This window comes from Crinia signifera, chromosome 5, assembly GCF_055691185.1.
Source record: "Crinia signifera chromosome 5, ASM5569118v1, whole genome shotgun sequence".
Lineage (NCBI taxonomy): Eukaryota > Metazoa > Chordata > Amphibia > Anura > Myobatrachidae > Crinia > Crinia signifera.
In genome coordinates this window covers 228,655,876-228,678,316 of record NC_139221.1, presented here as the reverse complement: position 1 = coordinate 228,678,316, position 22,441 = coordinate 228,655,876, and the positions used below count along the sequence as shown (strand labels likewise).

Genomic DNA, 22,441 nt, shown 5'->3' with positions numbered 1-22,441 from the left:
TTATTTACAGCTTGCTTCTCAGGTAAAAAAAAATTGTTACTATATATTTACAGTATCATTATTATCAGAATGAATAAGATCTGAAGGCATTCATCTTTTCATTTCAGGTGCTCCTAAATGTCCAGTTTATCCAAGTGAAGTCGTGTTTGCTCTTGATGTATCAGAAGACGTTTCACAAGTTGCCTTTCAAAGAATGAAGGACATTATCATCTCTCTTGTGAAACAAATGGAAATTAGTGACAGTAATTGCCCCAGAGGGGCTCGGATAGCAGTAGTGACGTACAGCAATAATGTTAAGTACCTCATTCGTTTCACTGACTACAAGAACAAGAATCTACTACTAGAAGCAATCCAAAACATCTCATCTGAAAGAAGAACCTCTTCAAGAAACATTGGGGCAGCCATGAGGTTTGTGGCTAGAAATGTCTTCAAGCGTGTACGTCATGGAGTTCTCATGAGGTATATTGCTGTTTTTTTTGCAAATGGACCATCCCAAGATGCCACCTCCATTAACACAGCTGTATTGGAATTACGGGCTTCAAAAATTATACCTGCAGTCATCGCTTTCCGTGATGTCCCCAATGTTGAGAAAGCTTTTGCGGTGAGTTAAAATTTGTCCTGTCTTCACCCATCCTGGTATTATTACTGCCTCATCTTGTCTGATGTACTTTCTTATATGTGTGTCCTCTTTGTTTTCATTTGACTAATGATATTGTTCCTTTCCTAACTATGTTCCCATGTTTGGCTAATGGGCCCCATACATCAGCAATCACAATTTATGGATTTTCAGACATTGGGATATTTTGGCCAGATAAATGGATTTTCAGATCTATCCGACTTTGCCCACACATTACAGATTTATTTCAGTGATAGGCAGATTTTTCCATCTAAAGATTGCATCTTCATATCTGGAAATTGCCCCAATCGATTGTCATTTCAGCTGTTCATAATGTAAATAGATGAAGAAGAGGAATTGGGAATGCCCACACATCTAAAAAAGATCTGCAGATAATACCAGATTATTAAACATGTTTAAAAACCTGATTAAGCAATCGATTGGCGATTCTGATTGGGATTGCCAAAAGGGGGAGCCCACACATCTCAAATTAATTGTGGCAATCATCTCTATATCTGAAAATTGTCACAATTAATTGCTGATGTATGGGGCCCTTAACTCTTAATATTTTATTAGGTTTTCTTTCAGCTACAAAAGCACAAACAAGCAATTAAGTACAAGGGTAAGGTTTTGCATAGCAAGAAAAGGGCTACTGCATTAATTGCCTATTAAAAAGGGCATTGACTGATCATCTTGTAAACAAAGATTTGATAATACCAGTGGTGTAAGACACCAACAGTGTTCAAGACTTGTGTTTAAGGAGTAGAGTTGGTGAAATGCCCAGAGTAGATGATTTGACTAATAGTGGATACACATGGTTCTATGTTGAATTCATTTCTACTTTGATTTGATATGCAGTTTCGATTCAATCTGGCATTCGATTTGATTTCGATTCGATTTCTACTATATAGTCTTGTGTGGCAAGGCTATTTTTCTTTTTGATTTCCACTAAACTTGAACGCGCATTGGGATCGAATCTGCATCGAATGTGGAAAAACCATTTGATTTTGATTCGATTTTGCTTCTATAAGCAAAATCAAATAGAAAAATAGTGCATATCTCACCATGGGTACCCCTTATAAGTGTTTGAAGAAAGATACAATTCACTGTACATTCCTCAGCAGGGCTGTGCTAAACACTACTTCCCTTCAATGGTTGCCAGGTGTTTAAGTTGGATCTCAAACTATGCATGTTTAAAACAAGCTGGGTGGGAACAAATAAATATAAAAAAGCAAATAGAGAATATATTTGGTAAATCAGTAGATATGTCAACCAATGGTGGTAGGGGCATATAAAGGGGTGATTCAATGCTTTCTGCGAGCTGTGACAGCGAGCAGGGCTGCCTGCTCACTGTCACAGCTCGCAAAGTCAGTATTCAACTGTCCCCCTTCACTTACCACTAGGTTTTTGGGTGTGTGCGGCTGCTAAAACAGCGTGTCTCACAGCTAAATGCAGCAGGCTCCCTGCATTAGCTGCGAGCCTCGTTGTTTGGGGGAATCCTCGCTGTCCTCTGACAGCGAGGATTTCCCTGCCACATTGAATAGGGTGAACTGCCGGCGTGGGGGGGTTAAACAGCAAGGATTGCTTGTTTTCGCCGGCCGCATGGAATACACCATGGAATACACCCCAAAGTATAGGAGCTGAGAAATTATATGATTTTAATTACGCTTACACTGCCTGGCAAGGTTAGTGGAAGAGACGCCACTTGTGATCAGTCTTGCTCTTAAACCAGTCCATTACTAGTGTATTGTTTAGTTTATAAAATCCTTCTAGTATCCAGTGATAGTAATAACTTGGATACTTGAAGAAAGATGTCAAAACCAAGGTCATTTAAGCAGACCGAGTACTAGTGTTTTCCCCCAACTCATATTTAGCTCCAAAAATTATCTATATTGTTCTACTGCTTGCAGAGAGCTATAAAGGCTGGGTGCCATCAGAAAACATTTCTGATACTCAGGTATAGAAGCATATGTGAAAAAGGCAAAAGTAAATAGCCCATTGAGGCTAGAATAAAAAGAATGTATAAAAAGGAAGACAGGATGAAAGGCAAGATGCAGCAGGGCTGGTTTAAGAGAAGAGAGGGTCCTTTGGCAGGGTCCATGCAAGCCCCCTCTCCTCTACCAGCATGTGTGCAGGTTTTCAGGAACATGGTGTCCGTGCCTTGTTCCCTCAGCCTTGACATTTCCTCTATGGTTTCTGCTGCTCTGATGGCAGGAAAGGTAAGTAAAACTATATACGGGTGGGAAGTGTGCTGTATGCCCCCCCCCCCCCCCCCCAGATGAATGGGCCCCTTGTGCACCATGCACCCTGCATCCATTATAAATGCAGGGATAGCAAGACAACAATATAGAATAAGAGTAGATAAACCAATGTGAATGCCCTGTGTCATGCTCTAAATACCCCCTGGGTAATAAATGATCTACCAGGGCTGCTGTAGAGATTGCATGTCCTGTAACTTTTTGGAAATTCTTATTTAAATGTTTTTGAATGAATTATTGTCTGAAAGTTTCTCGATTACTATGTATTGTTCTTTTAGGCCTGTTTATGATTGCACTACAAATAATAATTGCTTGAAATCATAAAAGCTTCTATATACTGTTGTTAATTAGGTGGATGAAAGTAATGTATTCCAAGTGTTTGTTTGGAAGACACCAGAAGATCAGAAGTTAAATATATTATCTCACTGCACTTTGTGCTATGGTAAGAGTTACTTCCATGGAAAACACATGTATTCATTTATATTTATAATTAGATCATTATTAATAACCCTTAAGATAACATTATAATTATATTCTCATGTTAAAATATAATAAATCACTTTTACAATAATACAGTATGAGTGATTTAATAAAACAAACTGTCAGTTAAAGAAATAAATTGCAAGCTAAAGACTTATTCAAATGTTTTTGTGTTATACTGTATCCCAACACAACCTTCATGTAACATTATTATGTACAGCATAATTCATTCATATATATATATATATATATATATATATATATATATATATATATATATATATATATATATATATATATATGAGAGGTTGTGGTTCACATTCTGATTCCATGGCATTAGTTTTGGTTATCCTCACACATGCTGTGGTCGAATAACATTTAGAATATTATTGGAAAGTACTCTTTTAGACTGGAGTCAAAATTGCATATTGGAGCAATTTTTTTATAGCCAATGACATTTGGTGATATGACAATAGTAAATAGACAAAATGCAATAGTTATCGCAAAGATCTGTTTTACACAAACACTGCTTTAGTGGTGCTAAAACCTTAGAATTCTGTGTTTCAGGTACTGATTGTTTCTGATTGGATAATGTTGCTCTGGAATAGTTCTAGTATGTCACCAGTCTTCTCAAGAAAATAATAGATGTTCGTTTCAGAACTATGAAGTTCAAAGAAACATATTCTTGGTTATGTTTTATGGTTTTAACAATTTTATACTAGTCTAATAAAGTAATGAGTGTCTCACAACAAATGTGTTTCAGACAAGTGTAAACCTGATGAAGAGTGTGAGCTGGACCCCATTCCTCCCACTGAGATAGACATGGACGTTGTCTTCATTCTGGATAGTTCTCGCAATGTGAGAAGTGATGACTTTGTGCGAGCAAAAGACTTTGTCAGCAGAGTTCTCGATCATGTCTATATATCAGAGCAGCCAAGAACATCGGAGGCGGGAGCCAGAGTTGCTTTGCTCCAACAGGCCTCTCCCAGGTTCATGCCTAATAGAAATATAAGCCCTGTTAAAACAGAGTTTGACCTTGTTGCTTACAATGACAGAAATGTAATGAAACGACACATCCAGGAAGCTGTGACACAGCTGGAGGGGCCATCTGCACTGGGATATTCTCTTCAGTGGGCCATAGAAAATATATTCAGGAAAACTCCTAGTGCAAGGAAGCACAAAGTCATTTTCACAATTCTCGGCAGTAGAACCAGTTCCTGGGACAGAGAAAAATTGAAGGAAGTGTCCCAAAAAGCTAAGTGCGAGAAATTCACACTATTTGTCTTGGCTTTCGGAAAAGACATAAGCCACAATGAGTTGCTTGAACTTTCTAGCCTTCCGCAAAGCCAGCATGCACTACATTTGCTCACTGTGTCAGAATCCGAGGTAGTGTATGCGGAGAGATTCATCCATGCCTTCCTAAGTCTCTTAAACAGTAAGTAGTAAATGCATCCTTTTATAGGAAGATGGATGGCTTATGATCTTACTGTATATTGATTGTCAGAGAGCATGGGGTATGTACACCTGTTTCTGGTGTAAAATACATATTTGTGTACTACACCTACACACCATAAATGCACACACACATGCAGGAATATTTTTTACCATATTGTTAACTTGCAGCTCATGCCATGCCATAAGAGAATGAATAAGAGTTGGAAGCGGAGGTATAGCATAGATTGGGCACAGCACTACATAACTAGCTGTGGCTGCAACTGCAGATACGTACACCTTTAGGGATCATGGGGCAGATGTATTAAGCACCAGCTATGTTTTAAAAATAACCATTAGGCATTGATTGGCTGGTGCGTTTTCACCTTCCACTTTATCTCCACTTTATCTTTTCACCAGGCTTAGTACATCTGCCCCCATATCACCTACAAGTGCTGGAGGGCAGTTGCAATAATGCAGGATTATCTGCCATAAAAGCTATCTGCTCCTGATTAGCTGTTTGCAAAGTGATCTCTCCAACAGAAATGGAATCATTAATAGCTATGTTATATAACACCATATCTGTCTATACATATCGCTTAATCAATGTTACAATCAGGAGTGAATATTCCCTTTGTAATTTAAAAGTCAAAACTAGAGATGTGCAGGTTCTGATTGACTCTGATTTACTCTGATTTCAAAGCAGGATCTTATTAGTTATCCCAAATCACATGACAGTTGTTGACAGTTGATAGCCAATAAGATCCTGCTTTGAAATCAGAGTAAATCAGAGCAAATCAGAGCCTGCACATCTCTAGCGGTCTTTTTAATTCAATTAATTTGTTTTAATTTTTTTATACTGAAAATGCAACGCTCATTTACTAACAACACTGTTAAACAACTGTTCTCTTTGTAAATGATTCTTCATTATAATATATACAGTGTATATATATATATATATATATATTATATATATATATATATACTGTATAGATCTTTTTTTTATCATCTACTGATGAATGCCTCTTTTCTCTATGTTTTTATAAAAGTGCTAACCTCTAATTGATCCACAATGGGGTCAGTCCAATGAGCCGTATCCCTATGCATGTAAAATGGGAGAAAAGGCATGTCAAATCTTGAAATGGCATTGGCACTAATTCCTGGCCTAAGGGGCTGCAAAAATCCCCAAGTTCAAGCAGTACTATTAGTACAGCATATAGCCACACTTACACCTGTCAGTAAATCACAGGTAATGATCCCTGTATGATGAATTTCAAAGATTTTTTGGGTCACTATTTTTTGGGAGTTTGTTTTGTTATTGCTTATCTGTAAAATAGAGATGTAGCAGTGTACTGGGTTTACTATCCTTGTATTTGGATAATGCACTTTATGTAGACTAAATTAAAATAATCTAAAGAGTGCCATGTAAACCATGAATACATTTTTAACATACTGTATTTAGAGCATTATGGCATTATTCTGGTTCACTCCTTCTGGCAAATTCCTTCTTAGATGGACAAAACCATGTGCACTGCAGGTGGGGTAGATGTTACTTGTGCAGAGAGAATTAGATTTGGGTGGCGTTTTACTTCAAAGTGAGATCTATATTGCAGTGTAAAAATAAAGCAGCCAGTATTTACCCTGCACAGTAACAAAATAACTCACCCAAATCTAATTCTCTCTGCACATTTTACATATGCTCCCCTGCAGTGCACATAGTTTTGTACATCTAAGAAGGAATTTGCCAGAAGTAGTAAACCAGAATAAGGCCCTATGTGCTAATGTACGTAAAGCCCCAGTGCTTAGTTTAGTTGCAGCAGAGTGATGCCAGGCCCATATTACATATTGAGTTATTGCAGATAAGACAACTCTGCTTAATATAAGTGCAGATATCTGCTAGCTCTAAGTTGAATGATTTAATCACAGAAGGAAGTGACTGTACAGCACGTCCTAGTAATTATTAATCTCATTATATATTGTGACTCCTCCTTCAGCCAAACAAATGTTCATTTTAGTTTGTTGTTATTAACCGGTGAGTCTTGTTTCCAGATGATATTAACAGTTATCCAACACAAGCCTTGCAAGCACAATGTGAAGGTCGTGGGGACTCTCTGGTGTCTTTCCGAGAAAGGTCAGTGGTGCAGTAACACTAATAGAATCAGTATATTGTGTTGTGCTGTTTATATTCGCTTCTATGAATAACATACTGAAGGGGGTATTAAATCCTCCATTCCCGACGGGGGAGATGGCTGCGCAGTCCCGACAGGGGAGATGGCTGCGGGGCCCTATACAATGCTGTCTTCCCCGACAGCATTGACCAGGGGATCTTGGCAGATCGAGCCCGACTTCACAAGCAGTAGGTCTCATTCTGCCGAGAACGGCCAGGAATTGACAAGCTCCCGGCCGCAGCTCGCTGATTCCTGGCCACAGCTCGTGACCACACCCCCTTCTTGTCCCGCAGCAGGCGGGACTTTGAATCCCACCTGCAAATTCTCGGTCGAGCAGACAGCCCGACAGCCGTGACCCAACATTGAATACCCCCTTAATGTTGGAGAATAAAAGGATATGCTGCTGCCTGTGAGACAGTGATGTGCTGCTGTCAGTGAGGAAGGGATATGCTGCTTTTCTGTGAGTAGTGTCTCTGGGGTAGAAGATAGTGTTTACAGTTGTAGAGTAATACAGCTGTGGCTCCGTGATGGGATTGTATAAATCGTCAATTGTGATGATACTTAGCCTAAAGGCTCCCTGTGTAAATTACCTACACAATAATGAAACTGCATCACAAACGGTTCAGTGGTCTCAGGAATGGATCATTAGGTCACCAGCATGTTGGTCGACAGTCATTAGGTCGACATGCATTTAGGTCAACATGAGTCTCTAAGTCCACATGCAGGAAGGTCGACATGGGTTAGGTCGACGGGGTCATTAGGTCGACAGGGTCATTAGGTCAAAATGGGGGTAGGTCGACAGTCAAAGGGTCGACATAGGGGTTTTTTTCAAAAAAAATTTGTCCAGAATGTTGGCACAGTTGACTTGGACACTAAAACATAACACCGCTTCCCCTGGCATGGCTCTCTGCGCTCGCCATGCTTCAGGCACGGTGCCTCGCTATGTTATTTCTGGATTTGTGACAAGATTTTGCGCAAACCTTCTGGCTTCTGCCCGTAACACACTAGGGTTTACACCAATAACCCAAAACAAACTCAATACAACAAAAACAAAATGTGTGTGTTATATTGGCGCTGCCAATAGTAATCCCACCACCTCTCTAGACAGACAGTACTTTCATTGACCTAACCCATGTCGACCTAATGAACCTAGACTCATGTCGACCTTCATGCATGTCGACCTAGACTCATGTTGACCTAAATGCATGTCGACCTAATGACTGTCGACACAATGACCGTATCCTGGTTTCAGAGTTCATCTCAGATAGGACAAACATGGCCCAAATCATATAGTGGCACCTTTCTCGGGTTTGTGCGCTAGGCAAAATTTTGAGATTTTTTTTCTCATTGTTACAACCTGGCAATAATAATGAATCTATGTGATTTCATTTTCCGTTAGTGTTACTTATGAAAACCCCGATGGTGAAGCAACAGATATAAATGCAGAGTATGTGGAAAGAGAGGTGGAAGAATACATCTATGAGGAAGAAACAGAGGAAAATGGTGACCTGGAAACTTCAGAGGAGGCTGTTGATGAGAATGCTGAGATTGTAGGGCCTGGTATGTATTTCAAATATTGTTCTTGGTATTTTTGAGAAGTACATACATTATACAATGTACATACATTAGACAATGTTATGATTACACTAATGCAAACTGCCACAAGGGCGCACTTGGGGTCATTCTTTGGATATATATATATATATATATATATATATATATATATATATATATAGTATCCAGAGATCGGCACTCAGAGTGCTGTGAGCAATTTCAGTTGTAGCCGTGGTGCACTGTACCTTGGAGGACATCCACTATTATATGCAGAGAGAAGTATAGGCACTCAGCGGACTTATAATGGAAGATAAATAAACTGACACTTACTGTAAGTCATATATTCAGCAACGTTTCGAGCATTTATTGCTCGTTATCAGGCTCAATCAGAATACATTACAGAACTTACTTATATACCAACCCTCACCACCGTGAAGGAGCTGCCATGCTGCTGGACTGTGTCACTGAAAAGTGACGTCATGGAATGTGTGACCCACACCGGCCGGTGCCCCTGGGTGTAACATATGCTGTCATGGCAACTCCTGAAACATAAACAATGTGCACAAACAGTTAAACTAAGATAAAATACAAAGTGGCACCAAACAGTATGATACTGCTGCATGAATATCGGCAACAGTGTATGCCCGTATGCCTGCGCTTAATGAATGACTTCATCAACATAAATATAACGAAGTCATGTACAATCATAATAGGAAAAATACTGGATGACAACAAGTGAATAAAGCAGTACTGCCTAAGATATTGAAAGAAATATCATCCTAGGCACAAACAACAAAAAATGGCAAGCCAGATATGGTATGGTGCAGAGAATAACTCTACATGAAAAGGCTGTACCTCAACTACAAAAAAACAGTTAAAGTTACACTGTTTATATAGACCAAAAGGATGCACCGTGTTTAGTCGGTGTATCCACTTGGTCTCCTTTTGTAATAGAAGTTTGTTACGATCTCCTCCTCTTATGTTGGCCGGGACTTGATCTATTATTTTATAGCGGAGGGTGGCTAACTCATGTCTTTTTTCCCTAAAGTGCCTAGGTACTGGTTGTTTATTTTGTACAATTTTGCCCTCTATGGCATCTGATGGTAGAACGGTGGGTTCCCATCCGTTCTTTGAACGGACGTGTGGTTTTGCCCACATACAGCAAACCACAGGGGCAACGAATAATGTAAATTACAAAGGAGCTAGTGCAAGTCAGGATTTGTCTGATCGGTATTTTAATGCCAAAGTGTGGATGTGAAAAATAGCTGCCAACTTCTAGATAGCTGCACGTTGTGCAATTTATACATCTATAGCAGCCAGGTTTTTTTGTCAAAAATGTGTCAGTTTTGTTTTTACCTAAATTTGGTATATCATTCTTTACCAAAATGTCCTTGAGGTTATGTTTTCTATGGAAGCTGGGTAATATTGAGCTATGGGAGAAAGCTTTGAGGCTAGTATTGGTCTGTAACATTGGACACAAGTTCCTGGCTTCCCTCACAATCTCATTGCTGCATGGATTGAAATCCTGAATGAAAGGGATTTTTTCTTTCATGGTACCCTCTTTAGCATTTTTAGGTACCAATTTTAGGGGCCTCGGGGTGGCCAGAGCTTTACACTTGGCCTTTTCTAAGTCATTTTGTTGTAACCTCTAGCTATAAAGTTATCTATCATGATGTCAATTTCCTTTACAGTCTCACTCTCATCTTCACATATCCTACGCACTCTCAGGAATTGGGAGAATGATAATCCCTTCTTTGTGGATGTGGGATGTTGGCTGCTGTAATGTAAAACAGTATTTCTGTCTGTGGGCTTCTTATACAAACCAGTTTTAATTTTACCATTGGCAATTGTCAATAAGACATCTAGGTAATGTATGGAAGAGGTGCTTGCCTCATAAGTAAATTTGATGGTACAATCTGCTGAATTGATGCGCTGCATCAAATCATCAAGTTCTGTTCTCTTGCCCGTCCAGACCAACAGGAGGTCATCTATATACTGTATCTTGTAAAAAACAGGATTATAGACACAACCTCAACATCAGCAAATAATAAATAATTTTACATTTCAAACATGAAGCACTTAGTAAACGCCGGGGCTACGAAAGATCCCATTGCGCAACCCCGGCACTGCAGTTACCAGCTGCCATCAAAAAGAAAATAGTTATTGGTTAATGTTAAAGTAAGCAAATCCAGAAAATATTATACCTCCGGGCCAGTGTACAAAGGACTAGTTGAAAGTAACCTGCGGGCCGCCTCCACACCAGCCATCTGCAGGATGCTGGTGTAGAGGCTGGCTACATCTAGTGTGCAGATCATACAATTGTCCGGTAATACAGGTAAAGATAGCAGTTTCAAAATTAAAGATGTAGAGTCTTTAAGATAATTTTTCTGAGACTGTATTACTGGTTGGAAATATGAGTCCAGATATTTGGAGATTTTATAGTACACAGAATTTCTGGCCGATTTTATTCGCCAACCCGGCATCCTATGTAAATTAGGGATTAAGTATAGAACAGGAGCTAATGGATTGGGCTCATCAAGTTGTTTGGCAGTATCAAGGGAAATGATGTTATTGTCTACTGCTTTTTGTAACAAATTGTGCAGTTCTTGATTAAATCGTGAAGTCGGGTCTCCGGGGAGCAGCCTGTAAACTTTAGAATCCTGTAGTTGTCGGTAAAGTTCATTCTTATATTGGTCCAGATCTTGTACAACTATGCCCCCACAATTATCTGCAGCTCTGATTACTATCGATTCATCCGAGCTGAGGATTTTTATAGCTGATCGTCATTTGGTGTCAGGTTGGGGAAACCTTTGTTAATGCTCTTTCCCAACATCATGGCTTTATGATCTAACGTTTTGTTGAAGCACTTTAATGAAAGGTTATTCGTTGGAGGATCATATGCTGACTCAAATTTAAGTGGAAGTTTTAAATCGATATGTTCGGGCATGATTGGTTCAGTCTTAGAAAAATGTTCTTTTAATCTTAATTTTCAGTTAAATTTGTATGAATCCATCAGCCACTGGAAGTTTTCAAATTCCGATGAAGGCACAAAGGTTAAACCTTTACTTAGTACCATCATTTCTTCTTGTGTAAGTGGACTTTATAGCAGCCAACATTCCACATCCACAAAGAAGGGATTACCATTCTCCCAATTCCTGAGAGTGAGTAGGATATATGAAGATGAGAGTGAGACTGTAAAGGAAATTGACATCATGATAGATAACTTTATAGCTAACAAAATTGACTTAGAAAAGGCCAAGATTAAAGCTCTGGCCACCTCGAGGCCCCTAACATTGGTACCTAAAAATGCTAAAGAGGGTACCATGAAAGAAAAAATCCCTTTTGTTCAGTATTTCAATCCATGCAGCAATGAGATTGTGAGGGAAGCCAGGAACTTGTGTCCAATGTTACAGACCGATACTAGCCTCAAAGCTTTCTCCCATAGCTCAAACTTACCAAGCTTCCGTAGAAAACGTAACCTCGAGGACATTTTGGTAAAGAATGGTATAACAAATTTTGGTAAAAACAAAACTAACACTGACACATTTTTGACAAAAAACCTGGCTGCTATAGATGTATAAATTGCACAACGTGCAGCTATCTAGAAGTTGGCAACTATTTTTCTCATCCACACTCTGGCATTAAAATACCAATCAGACAAATCCTGACTTGCACTAGCTCCTTTGTAATTTACATTATTCGTTGCCCATGTGGTTTGCTGTATGTGGGCAAAACCACACGTCCGTTCAAAGAACGGATGGCAACCCACCATTCTACCATCAGACGCCATAGAGGGCAAAATTGTACAAAATGAACAACCAGTACCTAGGCACTTTAGGAAAAAAGGACATGGGTTAGCCACCCTCCGCTATAAAATAATCGATCAAGTCCCGGACAACATAAGAGGGGGAGATCGTAACAAACTTCTATTACAAAAGGAGATCAAGTGGATACACCGACTAAACACGACATGACTTCCGTTATATTTATAATGTTGATTAAGTCATTCATTAAGTACAGGCATACCGGCATACACTGTTGCCGATATTCATGCAGCCATATAATACTGTTTGGTGCCGCTTTGTATTTTATCTTAGTTTAACTGTTTGTGCACATTGTTTATGTTTCAGGAGTTGCCATGACAGCATATGTTAGGCCCAGGGGCACCGGCCGGTGCGGGTCGCACATTCCATGACGTCACTTTTCAGTGACACAGTCCAGCAGCATGGCAGCTCCTTCACGGTGGTGGGGGGTGGTATATAAGTAAGTTCTGTAATGTATTCTGATTGAGCCTGATAACGAGCGATAAATGCTCGAAACTTTGCTGAATATACTGTATGACATAAGTGTCAGTTTATTTATCTTCCATTATAAGTCCGCTGAGTTCCTACACTTCTCTCTGCATATGTATATATATATATATATATATATATATATATATATATATATATATATATATATATATATATATACACAGTGGTTGAAGTGGAAATTTTAAAGTGGGGGGAATGGAAAAATTAAGAAAGTTGCTCAGCGTGCTCCAGAAAAGGGGGCGTGGTCATGTAAAAGGGGCGTGGTCACACAAAGCTAGAGGAGTGGCTTCATCACAATGGGGGTGTGGCCATGAATGCCACATATTATAATACCTGATGCACATGATGCCACACACCATAATGCCCATTACACATGACGCCACACACCATAATGCCCATTACACATGACGCAACACACCATGATGCCCATTACACATTATACCACACAACAGAATGCCCACTATACATGACGCAACACACCGTAATGCCCATTACATATTATACCACACACTGTAATGCCAATTACACATGACGCAACACACCGTAATTCCTATTACACATTATAGAACACAACGGAATGCCCATTACACATGATGCAACACACCGTAATGCCCATTACATATTATACCAAATGCAGTAATGCCCATTCCACATGCCATAATGCCCATTCCACATGATATATTGAATGTTATACATTATACTGCAAGCTGTAATGCCCATTACATATTATTACAACCACTATTACAACCCATTACACGAGGCCACACACCATAATGCCCATTACACATTGCACCACACACCATGATGCCCATTACACATTGTGCCACACACCGTGATTCCCATTACACATTGTGTCACACATTGTGATGCCCATTACATATTATGCCACATAAGTACTGCTTACCTACATGTTGATGCCCGGGCCGTACAGTGACCTCCCTACAGTGGCCGCTGCCGCCGGGACTTCTGCTCCCCCATTCAACACCGCAGCCGGGTCTCCTCTCCAGCTCGCCGCTGCCGCCGGGATGCCTGCTCCCCATCTGGCTGCTGCAGCCATCACCGCAGAGAAGAAAAAAAATCACTGGTCGAGGAGCGATATTGACTGGAGGGGATCAGTGTAGGGTGAGGTCCACTGGTGCAGAGATGAGAGCTGGGCAGTCTGCACAGGCAGGAAGAGGACAAGCAGTGCAGGGTTGAGAGGGGGTCTTGTAGAAAGAGGGGGTTAAGCAGAGAGACAGACTGTAGTCTGCCCATCGTCTTCCGTCTGCCCAAATCCTACTTACGGTAACAGCCGCTGGCAGTGTAGCGCTGGTGGCTGCCTATAAATGAGAGGACCAGCGGCACAGGCAGAGAGGGAACCAGCGGTGCAGAGAAGATAGCCGTGCAGAGAAGATAGCCGTGCGTCCGGCACATGTATGGAGAGGACCAGCAGCTCACAGAAGATAAGCAGGCGCCCGGCACAGAGAGTGCATCAGCGATGGAAGTGGTGGCGGGAATCAACCTGGAGGGGAGGGGATCAACGGTAGGGAGAGGACAGCGGTGCAGGGATGAGAGGCGAGCTGGGCAGGGAGAGTACCAGCACCTGCATTGTGACTGCATATGCAGAGCAGCATGCAGTCCCCTGCCTTATTTCCGGGTCAGTGGGAAGAAGTGCCAGTATGCCATACCACCGCATACCGGCCCACTTCGACCACTGTATATATATATTTATATATATGTGTTGTTGCATGATTTTTTGGGGGGGGCCGTGGACTATCAATATGGGTGTGTGGCCTATTTCAACGAGGCCATGCCCAATTTTTGCCGCTGTGGGGGCAAGACTAGTGGCTCTCTAAGCTGCTGGCTATGTCCCCAGCCCCTCAGGCTGCATACAGCGTCTATTCTGCAGCCTGTGGGGTTGGGGAGATAGAGACAGGGGGGTGACAGGGGGGCTCCCAACTGCCCCCCCCCCCATGCCGTGGGAGAGTATGGGCCACCTCCCTTGAACACATTATACACCATAACAAGAGGGCCCTTTTTACTATCGAAAAACCTGTACACCTTATGCCACACAGTATGAGCCAATATTCACATTATGACACATGGAATGATCCAAAATTCACAAAATGCCACACAGAATGAGTTTAAAAAAAAAGCTAAAGTTCACATTATGCAACGGAATGAGAAGATTCTCATGATTTATTAAGCTAGGTGAAGTAATAAAGTGTCTGATTTTTATCACCGGCCAATCAGCTCCTACCTGTGTAGTTACAGGCCTGGTTTGAAAAATAACAGGTAGGATCTGATTGGCCGGTGATAAAAACCAGACACATTATCACTTCACCGAGCTTAATAAATCTACCCCAGAGTGAGAGGGGGTTGGTGCAGGGTGAGAGGGGTTGGTAATGAAGGGTGAGAAGGGGGTGACAAGGGGTGAGAGTAGAGTGACAGGGTGGAAAAGGATCCAGGGAGGGAGGGGGGACGGAGGGTGGCGTAGAATGCTGGGAGGGGAGATGCAGGGTGGCTGAGAATGAAGGGAGGACTTACGCAGGGTGGCACAGGATTCAGAGTGTGAGGGGGCATGGTGGCACAGGATGCAGGGTAGGAGGGGTGGAGGGTGCAGGGAGGACAGACAGTGATGACCATTATACATATGCCACACACCGTGATGCCCATTATACATATGCCACACACCGTGATGCCCATTATACATATGCCACACACCGTGATGCCCATTATACATATGCCACACACTGTGATGCCCATTATACATATGCCACACACCATAATGCCCATTATACATACAGTATGCCACACACCGTGATGCCAATTATACATATACCACACACACCATGATACCCATTAAAGGGGGGGGGGGGGGCACAAAACTTCATCCCAGGAAGCAACTTCCATGCACGTAAACTAATGAAGAGACCCCCTTCCACCTCCATATCGACTAAACACAAAATAAACTTTCATTTTCATGCCTCTCTAAAGTCTGGTCGCCAGCCGCTCAGCCTTCCCACGCCGCAGCCTGTGTTTTTATAGTGGCCGCAGGCTGGTGTGCGGGTGTGACGTCACCCGCGATGGACGATCCGGCCACATCTGAGTCTGCACTGAACCGCGGGAGGAGCTGCATGCGGGCGCACATGCGCAGCAGCCCTCCCGCGACCATCTTTAAATTTGTCATTGGCCGTTACATAATGTGGAGGATGCACGCATATCTAAGTGACTCTCAGGTCAATAACTTAGATTTGCATGCACACTCACTGGATGTCAGCTGCCCGGCCCCTGCACCTGCATCACCGGGTGATTTCCATGCGAACGCCCAGCATTTTCATGGGAATACACATGACACACTGGGCGTTCCCATGGGCTAATCCCCCGGGCTGCCGCTGAACGCCCGCAGTCTTGGGTGTGTGTGCCTGGCGCATGCACATGCACAGAAATGTGCATTTGACAAACGTGCTCGTATGTGATTTTGTATGTGAGCGTGTAAACCAGAATAACCCCCAAAGAAAAGATACATTTTCAACATTAACAACTAAGAATAGACAGTAGATGCATAGCTGGTATGGGCTTCAAGCATTGACAGCAGTGGCCTAAGCACCTGAGCATTATTGCTCCAGTGCTGGGACAGTTACTCTGAAAAGGAGCTGTCTCCCTATCCATATTGTGAGCAGCGATAGTTACCCCACCGGAGCTAGCCGACTAAATTCATGCGTGCACATCTCTGCCAGTGTCGCAGTGAGGATGTTGACGGAGGGATCCACCCAGGGAAACGTGTCACTAGCCTCTATGACACCCGGTGGCCATGTAATGTCACAGTGCAGCAACCTGAATTGGCATTTTGTGACGTCTCTGCCCTGACCTCCTTCCTACAGGTTTATATGCATAAAGAAGCTAAACCCAACTTAACTAATTTGCACCATGCGAAAAGTCCATTTGAACACAGAAATGGATCATTTTTCAGCTGTGCTATCCCCGGGAAGTGCGAGGAATTACAGGGGCATTATATGTAGGAGAGTAGGGTTTCTGGGCGAGTTCACTCATTTTGGTCCTTTTGAGCAATATTGTTCGTTATATCGCCCAGGGTGTACCCCACCATCAATGAACTTCATCTGCACATGTACAGATGAGGGAGCACACTGTAACTAATGATATCAGTTTGTAGATCCATCTGCATTACTACCTTGCACACATTCTGAATTACAAACATTGGGGGTAATTCAGGGTAATTCATTACCGATTGCTAAGCTATTGCTCATCACCGCCCACCACCTTGGTACCTTGCAAGGGTACCGAGGTGGTGGGCGGCATTAGCAGGAGCCGCTAGCAGGAGAAATCATTTGATGGTCGTCTACCATCAAATGATTTCTCCTGCCTTCACAAATAATGAACTGACTTTCATTTACGAGCGCTAGGATATAGACAGGGCATGCGGCTGACGAGCTGTATTGTCAGCCCCCGGCAAGCATTGACCTTCCGGCATCCCCAGGGGAACGCCTAGTGTTTTTATAGGGACGCCCATAAAACACCGGGCCTTCTCCTGTGTCTGCCCCCAGCCTTCCCTCCCTACAGCAAATGGCCCGGCGTGTGTGTAACTCACCAAAGCTGTTCGAGCCAGTCACAGTCCACATGGGGGTGACGGCTGTATGGGCTGCTGCCTTTTTTACATGTTATTTTAGATTACATAGTACAGTCCTGAGTAAACTGGATTCCCAGGATCTTTTACTATTCCATTACTTGCCATTTTACTATACTATTACTTGCTACATCATTAATGTTTATCTCCTAGACTGAGGGTTCTTATTGGGGCTGCATCCCACCTCCGGTTGGTTTCAATGTCTACAATCAGAGACTGAACTTCTCTACAGCAAAAAGCAGGATCTTGAAAAAAGTCCATTATGGAAGTTACACTCTTCCAACCCTTCACCCACTTACATGGTGATGCTAATTGCTCCTAGCAAAGATAGGTATCCCCCCCTCCCCCCACCAAAAAAAAAAAATATTCCCAGTGGATATTTAGCATCACTCTTCTGCTGCCCAGAAAAGGTGCATTTTTATTTACTATATGGCTCCCTTAAGTTCAGACCTTGCCTCTGCAAATGAAGACAACTCTTAAGGTTGCGGTCCATGTAGTGGTTTTCCTTTGTTGGAAACTGTCAATTAATTTACAAGGAAAAAGTGATGCACAGTATTGTGACCCATCATACGATCCAATCCCAAATAATGTTAGTGTGAGAGGGGTGTTGGGGCGGTGCGGTGTGGTGCCTGCTGCCGTGCAGGTATCTTCGGACCACTTACCTGGCGCCGCACCCTCTTACCTTCAGGCCGTGCCAAACCACGGTCCTGGACACGATAGACTCCTCCCGATGGATTCCCCTCCCGGTATTCTCCGTCAGGAACAAAAGGGTGGTTAAGAAGGCTCCACAATTCAACTCACAGAGGGTTGAATGTGGAGGGAGTTATGGGTGGCCGCGACCATCACCAGCTGGGTGAATGGTCATTATTGGCCGGAGCCTCAGTCACCCAGTTTCACCTATTGGCACTGACGCACCTAGGTGTTTAGTTAAGGGACTCACACGTCCGTGTGCAGTCCACAAGCCGGTCTGTAAGGGAAGGGGAGACAGACAAACATAAAGACTACTCACTCCGAGGGCTCTTGTCACCTTGACGGGCACCAGCACCTGTAGGGGAAACACAACCTCCCTATCCTATAACTTTCCCTAACACAGGGCTAACTGACTTATGCTCCCTTAACAATGTTATATTAAAGCTGCAGGTATCTAATCGCTCAAACAATTAACTAACAGTACATGTCAAAAACACACATACAATAACATGAAGCAACAGAGAATACAATCAGTGGGAATTTACTTATCACCTTCCTAGAACCTAGAACCGGCCCTACTCATGAACAGCCGTTCGCGGTGATGTGAGGGGAACAGCCCCCTTTCTTTACTAGGTCTGGGCCCTGGGAAGAAGATCCACCGTGGAGTCCACTGTTCCCAGGGGCAGGACCTCTCAGAAGAGGATGAAAATCACCCCTTCCCTTCAAGAGGCCTAAATTGACTGACAGGCCTTTTTAGCGGTTGTGCAGGCCTAGAGCCTGACTAATCAATTACACAAGTGACTCTGGCATAGTGCCAGAGTCACTTACCACCCTCCTAGCTGCTCAAAGGCCTAATGCCTTTCAATGGCCACAGGCCTAGTGCCTGAATCAATAGCCCCCAGGCCTAGAGCCTGTCCTACTGGGCCTCGGGCCTCACACCCGGCTATTGTGCCACGGGCCTAGCGCCCAGCAAATTCAGGGGAAACCTTGGGTCTGGAGGGCCCACTTAAAACACCCACGGGCCTAATGCCCGACTAATACTGGACACCAGGGGCCATGAAGGCCCGATTAACTATAACAGGGCCTAATGCCTAGTGGTAGGGGCCACAGCTAAAACCCTGGGCCAGGAGGGCCCAACAGCTATATGCCCACGGGCCAAGAGGGCCAGACTAAAATGCCCACAGGCCAGAGGGGCCTGATCTGTACCCACTGGCCTAGTGTCCGATCACCTGGTGGCCAGAGGGTGTTGGGAGAGGCTGCAGGGGAAAGCTTCGTTAGCTCTTTTGCATTCCCCCCGCCATCTTCTTTACTTCTGCCGCTGGCCCATCCTGGCCAGCGGCGGCGCCGCTTCTTCTCTGCAGCCAGATGATGCCAGAGATCTTCTTGCTTGATCCCAGTGTCCACACCTGTTTCTTCGCCTGTCCTTCTCCTCTTCGCCGCTGTCTTCTTCCTCCAGCGGAGTCCTCTGCTTTATTCAGCCGGCGCGCACCTGCGCTCCTCCGGCATGGGCTCCTCTTCCTCTTTCGCCTCCCAGCGGCGTCTGACATCAGACGCCGAGGTGGAGTAAGGAGCGGCGATCGCTGAATGGCTCATTGCGGCCGTTTCCGATTGGCTGCAGATTCGGGAGCCGTGATTGGCTCCCGAATGGCGCCATTGTTCAAATGCCAGGGGCGGCAGCTTTCATTGGCGGCCAAAAAGGCGCCAATTACAAACAGCCGCCTCTCCCCCACCTGGACTGTCAGCGCCATCTCCCCTGTCTGCCGCTGGTGCTCCAGTGCTGGGAGCATGGATGCTGTCCCAGTACAGGGGCACATTACTACATTATTATTCAAATTGTGTGTGGTACCACTCTATTTTCTATAGGATGTAATTTCTCAAATTGCATGCCATTCTGTAATTGCCCCAACTCTTCTCTGTTATTGTGTATAAAGTGAATGGTTATTCTTGTACCAAGTACCTAGTATTCATACATTGTATCTGCCTAGAGCAGTGGTCTCCATTGGCCTAGAGACTCTCCAACCTTTTTTGGGATGTGAGCTACTCGCGGAAAAATAAACCACCCGAAGAGCTACTAAAACAAAAAATCTGCCTAATAACCAAATAATGCCCTTTACACATTATGCCACACACTGTAATAGAAACATAGAATTTGACGGCAGATAAGAACCACTTGGCCCATCTAGTCTGCCCCTTTTTTAAACATGTTACCTCCAACCATATTTGATCCTTATTTTTTTGTAAGGATATCAATATGCTTATCCCAAGCATGTTTAAATTGTACTACTGTATTTGCGTCTACCACCTCTGATGGTAGGCTATTCCATTTATCTACTACTCTTTCTGTGAAGTAATTCTTCCTCACATTTCCCCTGAATCTTCCTCCCTCTTTCCGGAGCAGCCTAGTTCTGCATTATTAATGCCCCGACACGTATACATATGCCCACACCGTGATGCTCCATTATACATATGCATATCAGTGCGCATCCATACTTCATATTGAAGTATGGATGCGCACTGCACAAAGCCTGTGCCTCAAATAGCCAGCATACCCAGACAGTGCTTTAAAAAAAAAGCAAAGTCACATTTACCAGATCCGGATAGGCATAGGGCAGGCCCAAGTGGAGCAGCGACAAAGGAGCACAGCATGAGAAGGCGCAAAATCTCGTGCTGGACGTCACCTCACGCTGCAAGAAAGTGACCTCCGGATGCAAAGAGAGTCACTTTACAGCCGGAGGTCACTTTCTTGCGGCGTTGACATCCTGCCGCCAAGCGAGAACCGCTACACAACGACGGAGCGGCAGGAGGTCACTTTCTATTTATTGCCTTTGACCTCCTGCCACCAAGCAAGTGGCAGGAGGTCACTATAGCCGCGCATTTGAGCTCCTGCCAGAAAACATGTCGGAGCTCAGCCGAGCTACCGGTAATCACCTGGCGAACCCGGGCCTAGAGGTTATAAGATTTTCAAGAGGAGCTACTGGCCAGGCCACTATCCTTCCTGACAAACAGCCATAAACTGGCTTGGTATGGACAGAATTTAGATCCTGTGGCTTCAAACAGAATGAAGCATATAATTTGGACCCTGGGCGAACTTGTAGAAAGTTGTGGGTCTGGAGAGGCTTCAGTGTCACTCAAACAAGGCAGCCACATGGCTGGGATGATGCCAGTATTTCCGGAGCAGCCTAGCTCTGCATTATTCAATCGAAGGTTATGTCTGAACTATAGGGGTAATCCAGACCTGATCGCACAGCTGTAAATTTTCAGGCCAGCTGAAAGAGGAGTGGGTTCGGTTTCTTCTAGTTTAAAAATTTGTTATACGAGAAATTAATATTGGGGGTGACATTTAATAAGATGAGATTTTTAGTAAGGTTCTGAAATCGCACCATATCGCATGTTTTCAAATAGCGGATTTTTTTGAAGAAATTGACAATTTAATGGAACGTGAATTGAGGTATGAAAAATACGATGTGATGCGATAAAGTACAAATTTTAGTCTTGCTTGAAAATGTGCGAATTAGTGCACATGTGCGATGAATTACTTAATTAGTTTCAGCACAAGACAGGTTAATAGCTGCTGAAGGCACTGCTGTTAGTTTTGCCTTCAGCAGCTGTCCATATACAAAAGCACAACTCATTAGAACTTAGCATAAGCTGCCAATAATTAGTGACTTGTATCCAAAGCAATGTGCAATATTTATCAGCCAAGTGAAAGTTCTTTCATTGCCACAATATGAGTCTTTTGCAATAAAGTATATTAGGAGATTGATACTTGATGAGGGCTCACTGATGAAGTTGATTACGAAACGCGTAGGGTGTGGCCTAGCATCAGGATCATCGTCCAGGGTCTGGGAACCGTGGAGAGAGTGTAACCGGCACCAACACCACAGTGCTTCGGCACCAGTACTACGCTGTGTTACTGCAGTGATTACAGCCGCCAGTGTGGTTACGTGATTCACTATCTTTCTGTGCTTTTATGTTGGAATAAAATCCTTGTTTTGAACAGTTTCATCCACTATCAGCTCCCGGTCTCATTTTTCCAGAAATATATATATATATATATATATATATGAAAACACAGAAAAAGTACCTAACTGCACCCTAAGAAAGGAATAGCAGCGACTCTAATAGTCCCCTGTTAGCCGGGACCGAAAATGTGGATAGAAATACAGGAAGGTTCAGAGTGCGCTAGGAATCACACAACAATTAAAAAATTTACATTTAATATAAGATATGTCTTAAAAAGTCTTCAATGATAAAACATGACAGGTCATTTGATGGTTCCAATGAAGTTGCAGGGCCTGCAACTTTAT

General features: G+C 43.2%; 1 protein-coding gene across 1 annotated transcript in view; it reads left to right on the top strand.

The window, feature by feature from the left end:
* The window catches only part of LOC146080913 (collagen alpha-4(VI) chain-like), a 212,229-nt gene that overhangs the window by 169,560 nt on the left and 20,228 nt on the right, over positions 1–22,441 (top strand). The window contains exons 34-39 of the mRNA XM_083188615.1: positions 11–22; positions 108–601; positions 3,226–3,316; positions 4,118–4,789; positions 6,835–6,916; positions 8,353–8,513. Of these exons, the coding sequence (XP_083044741.1) occupies positions 11–22; positions 108–601; positions 3,226–3,316; positions 4,118–4,789; positions 6,835–6,916; positions 8,353–8,513 (1,512 nt within the window). The remainder of the gene's footprint in view (positions 1–10; positions 23–107; positions 602–3,225; positions 3,317–4,117; positions 4,790–6,834; positions 6,917–8,352; positions 8,514–22,441) is intronic.